This window comes from Mus caroli, chromosome 5 (assembly GCF_900094665.2).
Source record: "Mus caroli chromosome 5, CAROLI_EIJ_v1.1, whole genome shotgun sequence".
NCBI classification, from domain to species: Eukaryota; Metazoa; Chordata; class Mammalia; order Rodentia; family Muridae; genus Mus; species Mus caroli.
Genome location: NC_034574.1, coordinates 111024428 through 111030473, shown reverse-complemented (window position 1 = coordinate 111030473; position 6046 = coordinate 111024428). Strand labels below are relative to the sequence as shown.

General features: G+C 52.6%; 1 protein-coding gene across 1 annotated transcript in view; it reads left to right on the top strand.

Annotated features, from left to right (window-relative positions):
- The window catches only part of Fbxw8 (F-box and WD repeat domain containing 8), an 89623-nt gene that overhangs the window by 79423 nt on the left and 4154 nt on the right, over positions 1-6046 (top strand). The window contains exon 9 of the mRNA XM_021162838.2: positions 4574-4747. Coding sequence (XP_021018497.1) covers positions 4574-4747 — 174 coding nt within the window. The remainder of the gene's footprint in view (positions 1-4573; positions 4748-6046) is intronic.

The window sequence follows — 6046 nt, the reverse complement described above, 5'->3', positions numbered from 1 at the left end:
TGTCAGGTAGTTTGGGTCCAGTGTCCTGTCAGGTAGTTTGGGTCCAGTGTCCTGTCAGGTAGTTTGGGTCCAGTGTCCTGTCAGGTAGTTTGGGTACAGTGTGAGGTGGAGTCTAGCTTTGTGCACAGTTGTCTTAATACCGTTCGATGACAAGATTGTTCATTCCTTCCTTGTATGAACTGACCATAAAAATGGAGTGTGTTCCCGTTGCAGGTCTGCCCTGTGGTTTAGTCTTCCCTGTTGGGCTGAGCTTCCTGCATTGTTTGGTTAGGATGCGCTGGATAGGTACATTCCAGAGCCAGTCTTGCTCAGTGTTCGATGTGGATGGAGGGGTTGGCTGTGGAGTCACCATGTGGAGGTTGAGGCCCAAGTCTCAGGACAGCTTGGACTGTACAGTGAAGCTCTCTGTGAGAGTGGGCCAGCAGGATGGCCCAGCTGTTCAGAGCATGCACATGAGGCCCTTCCAGAGGCCTTCGGTCTGATTCTCAGCAGCCACATCAGGCGCTCACAACTGCCTGTAACTCCAGCTCAGGGGACCAGATTCCCCGCTCTGGCCTCTGCAGGCACCTGCACTCGCATTGTACAGAAATGCACACAGACACACAATCCAACATAAAATCTTAAAAGAACAAAACAAAAATGTGCAACATAGGTATGCAAACAGTCTGTAATATTTTTAAATATAGTATTTGTAAACGTATTGTGTGTATACATGATGATGGGGTGCACGGGCCACAGTGTGCATTTGGAGGGCTGAGGACAACTGTGGCATTGGTTCTCTCCTTACACCCTCACTAAGCTTCCAGGGATGAAAGTCAAGTCACCAGGCTGCTGCAGGCATCACCCTTGCTGAGCCTCGCCCTCAGTGTACACACAACAAGCTTCCGGCTTCTGTGCTTCCAGCTCTGCTGCTGTGGCCAGCAGGGCTGTCCCAGACAGTGTCCCAGGCTGGCTTTTTGTGAGCCACAGAGTTTGGGCTTTAGTTGAGTCAGAGCAGTTGGGTGCTAAGAGCTTCAGGACCACACAGCAGGGTTGCTGCTCACACAGAGCGTGCTAAGCTTAGCCCAGCTGGACAGAGCTGGACACGTCCGCCTGCAGACACAAGGGTTCGGTTGCTCTGAGCTTGGACATTCGCGGAAGGCTGTCGGTGCGGTGTGGGTGAGGTGTGGGCTCTACATATGTACTTGTGTGCAGCCTCCTCCACGGCTCAGGTACAGCACGGCCAGACAGAAGTGTGTGCTAACCCTTTCAAAATACCAGTTTTCCCAACTGACGTAGTCATAATTTTATATTTCCATACATTTACCTCTAGTTCCTAGATAGAAATGCAGCCAAGTGTAGATTCTTCCTGAAGAACAGCCAACCCAGAGTCTGAACATTGCCAGCTTTGCCTCCACAGTCTGCCTTGTTATCATGCAGGACTGTTGAGTCCAAACCAATAGGAAGCACGCCCCAAGGTGTGACCCCCAATTAAAGAGTCTCCTCGCTTCCTTCCTGCCCAGCACACAGAGAGTTGTGGTGTGCTCATGTGTGCTGCCTGCTGCCAGGGAGCGTGCAGGGCGCGAACATTGCGCTCACTCCATCTGCAAGGATTATAATGAGTTATTCAGAGCTCTTCGCACAGGACCAACCAGAGCGTGCCTCCCTCTCCGTTCCAGCGCGTTTTCCTGCCCATCAGATGGATGCTCCTCTGCTGGAGTCTTTGGAAGGTTCTGGTGTCTTTTGTTTTAATTGGCGGGCTAAAGCCGCCTCCTATGGTTGGGTTTTCATTAGCAAGGGCTGCAGAGAGGGAGTGTTGGGGCTGTCCTCCAGGCCCATCCATGAATATTAAACATACGACAATTACAGCTTTCAGACCAATTATTTTTCTTTCAGCAGGCAAAGTGGTGATACTCACTAGATGAGGATTCGCAGTTTTTACCATTGGCCCCTTCTTGTCCTGGACTCGGTGGACCTGGCATGTGTCTCTCCCCATTTGTTGGGCTACCTGTCTCCCAGTATGGAGTGTGCAGTTTGAGTGCCGAAGCTGCCGGCTCTGCCAGAGCTGCTGCCGTGTGGGTTGGTACTGCACACTGTCAGGTGATCTGGGCTGATACCTGCTTTCTAGTGTGAATGTGATGGTTTGAGTGGACAGGACACAGCAGCATGAGTTCTGAGACAAGCCAGAGGTCTCAAAACTGGGTTCTATGTGTGGGCTGGTTTCTGAGCCCCTAGCAAACCTGACTGTGGTGTCTCTAGTGTGTGTTGTCTTGTTTGGTACTGTTGTGCTGTTGTAGACACAGCACAAAAAGACAGCAAGCTTTGAACTAATGGACCAAAGGTGCTTGCCCTTGTATTCATAACAGCTGTACTATACTCACAGAGGGGTCCTGGTAGATCTTACTAGCCAGCTTGTGCAGGGAAGCATCCACCTCCATCTGTTTAGGGTTCCAGCCTGAGGCTCTCTCCTGGGTCCCCAACAGCCTTGGGTTTCTCTGCCTATAGAGACCTGAAGCCAGGCAGTCATGCGTGAGACTGGGAGTGAGTCTGCACTCCCATCTTACCATGCAGCCTCCATCACCCCCGCCCCCAGGACTGTGGTCATCTGTTGTTCTGTTGTTGGTGTGCTTTCACAGCAGAATTTCTTATACCCGGGGCCGATATTGAGCTTGCTTTGTTGTAGCCTCATAGCCAAGAATCACCTTGAACTCTTGGTCCTCCTGCCTTCATCTCCCTGGTGCTGGGATCTCAACCTCCATTGTTTCACATTTTACCTACCTACTTCATGGTGGCCAAGAAACCAGTAAACTGTCTGAAACAAATTGAGTGTGTATATGTATGTGGTACCAGGGCAAAGCCAACATCCTCTGAGGCCTGATTTTTAAACAGCATGGTAGTACCTTGAATAAAGTAAAAACCTCCCTTAGGGCTCTGGTTACATTTTCCCTTCCAAGGAACTGCTGTTAGCATTTAACTTCTGAACTGTGCTTATGGGAAGTCTACTTTGCAACTTTGCACCCTGAAGCCAGTGTGGTAGCCTCTATGTAGCCCTGTGGTGGCTCCCTGTCCCTACTCACCCCTGACCCTGGTCCACGATCACTGTCACAGTTGGGCAGTTCTTGTCCCCGTGGTCCATCTGCACCTGCATTTGAGCAGGTAGAGATCTGCACGTCGCCCCATGGTCCACTGTTGGCTTGTCCTGTGGTGGCCTCATGTGGTGCAGTTAATTACGACATCCCACCCCATCCAGTCATTCACATCCAGGGAGTCTCATTTCCCTGTCAGCCTAATGATCACTCCTTAACTGGGCCTTCCTCCTCCCTCGGGCTGCTGAAGACTTCTTGCGTGCTCCCATGTTTAAAGTGGCATCCTCCCATATGTATGCTTTACTCTGATCAGTGTTCACTAGCACTAACCCAGGGCCTCCCTTCAGTGTGATGCCCCTGCCTCCACTCTTCCCACTGCTGGCCATGCCGTCTCATAAAGTTCGTGGTCAGGGTCGGTGTCTTCATTCTGGAAGATGGATGGCTATTTGCGAGCAGGAGCGTAGTGTTCATGTCCTCACTGCCCCTGCGCCCCTGCACTGTGAATGAAGGCGGCAGCCTCACCCCTCCCACAGCCGCCCAGCTCTGTCTAAAAGGTCTGTGATTCTGCAGGGCAGGCAGGGGTGATAGTGGTCTATGGTAGAAGGCTGCCCCGGCTTCTGAAACAGAGGCTCTGGGCCTGTCTTGTCCTACTCATGCAGCCTGTGGCTGACAGCCTGACGACACCAGGCAGGCAGGCAGGCAGGCAGGCAGGCAAGCAAGCTCTCAGTTTCCCTTAGCTTGGCAGTCACTGAAGGTATGGTGGGTCCAATGGTAGCTGGAATGTGAGGCTATAGTCGTGCTGCATCTGCAGTCAGGAGAAAGGGATACATGCTAGAGCCAGACTCCTTCCCTAGCCACTCACCCAGCAGCAGTGTTGAATTTTGGACAGTGAACTAAAAAAAAAAAAGAAAAGAAAAGAAAAAGAAAGGAAGAAAAGAAAAAAGAAACAAAGACAAGCAGAAAACCTGGACAGATCTAGATACGCCGGGACCCGAGAAGTGATAAACAGAGGGAAGAAAGGGAGTTAGGAACTTAATAGAACACCGTCTGTAGAAAGGAAGTGAGCTCTCTTTAGCTCTGGCCGCTGCTCCCCAAGGGCAAGTTTACCAAACTTTTGGAAAAATGTGCTCTGAAATCCAGCTCTTCTGGCTCAGAACTGTAACACCCATCCTTGTACCTTGTGTGCCTGGTGACCACACACTAACAGGCAAGTTTCCGTGATGCCTTCAGGGCCTGGACAGTGACGGAGGCACAACCTCCAGGTTAACGTAGTCCCAGGCCCTGGAGCAGCTTGCCTGCTTCAGTGTAGACAGGGTCTGGACAGCACAGGCTTGCTTCTGCCTTGCCTGGCTTTTTGGCAGATTTGTTTCTGATCTCGACAAAACTCCTCTGTACTGCAGGTGACCCCCCCACTCCCGGGAGACTCCCTCCAGGACGCCCTAGGGACTGCGGTGCTGGTTCTTGCAGGCTTCCTCAGTTACCCTCTTCTCCTGGTGCTCTTCTTCCAGAGTGAGGATCCATGACCTCCGCAGCGATAAGATCGCCCTGTCGCTGTCTGCCCATCAGCTGGGGGTGTCCGCAGTCCAGATGGATGACTGGAAGGTTGTCAGTGGAGGCGAGGAGGGGCTGGTGTCTGTGTGGGATTACCGCATGAACCAGAAGCTGTGGGAGGTACACTCCAGGTAAGCTGACTCCTGTGTACGGACTGTGGTTCCAGGCCACCTATGCCCTCACTGTGCCTTCCTGAAAGCACTTTTGCCGGAGAGGTGACCTCGGCTTGGAACGACACCAGTCCGAGACATGAGCTCCTCTCTCTCCGTGATACAGCCCTCACTAAGCATCCTAGCTGCTTAGGACGCAGTGAAGGCCTCACAACTGTGGCACAGGTTACCGTATGAATGCCTTCATCTTAATTATCAGGGAAAGGAGGGAGCCAGCTTGGGGAGACTGATTTCCAGTGTACAGGAGGATGGGTTGGCGCAGAACCCCTCCCCCATGTGCCAGACTCAATGTGTCTGTCTGTGCCTCCCTTCAGTGTGAGGAAGGGCACTTGGGGTGCAAGTTGAGTGAGCCTCAGCTAAGGGGGGCTCATCTCAGCGTGAGCAGGAGTGATGAGAGGAGAATCCTGTCTGGGCACAGGCCACAGAGTTCTAGGAGTCCTACTGTGTGATTGTTCATGTGAGCCTGCCTCAGTTGTGACTTGAGAAGCAGCCTGGAGTCCTCTAGCTGAACACTGGCTCCTCTGTAATGAGAGGGTGTGACGCTGTAGAAGTGCCCAGCTTGAGAGCATAACATAGCTTTCACCGGATACAAAACCAAGACAGCTCTGCCTTTATTTAAGTGAAGGTCTGTGGCTTCACAAACACTCCCAAAGGTGCAAAGTAAATTTGGGTTCCTTCTTGGCCAGCAAGGTGGTGAATACTTTGGCTAGCAGCTTTTATCAGATCAGAACCCTCCCCCACCACCCCCCACCACCCTCCTCATACCACACTGCCTCTGGCCTTGCCCTTCCCCAACTTCACTGCTGATACACCATGGTGCCACCAGGTGGTGCCAAAAGGCAGCTCAAACGTCCCACACTGGAACCAGCATTTGCCCGAACTTCAGGAAAGCCAGTACTTTAGTTGGTTTTCTGTGCATCCAGGACAGTGCCCATCTTTCTCACCACCAAGGGGAGGCCCCTGTGCTTCACACCCCCACTAAGGCCTTCTCTCTGTAGGCGCCCTGTGCCTGTCCCACGCTCCATCTAGTGCAGCTGCTGTCTGCTCCCGTCTTGAGCCTGCCTTCCCTCACCAGCTCCCTCTCCTTCGTGTGCTTTTGCCAAAGGGCCTGTTCTTGCCACAGGCCTCCTCCTTCCCTAGTGGTCTCAGCCAGCCCCCCTGGGTGTGGTAGTCCTCCTCTTTGCAGAGGTGGGCTCCCTAGCTTCCCACTACTGTGGAACCTCTGGGGGCAAGCACCCATCTTCAGGAGCCTATACTCTC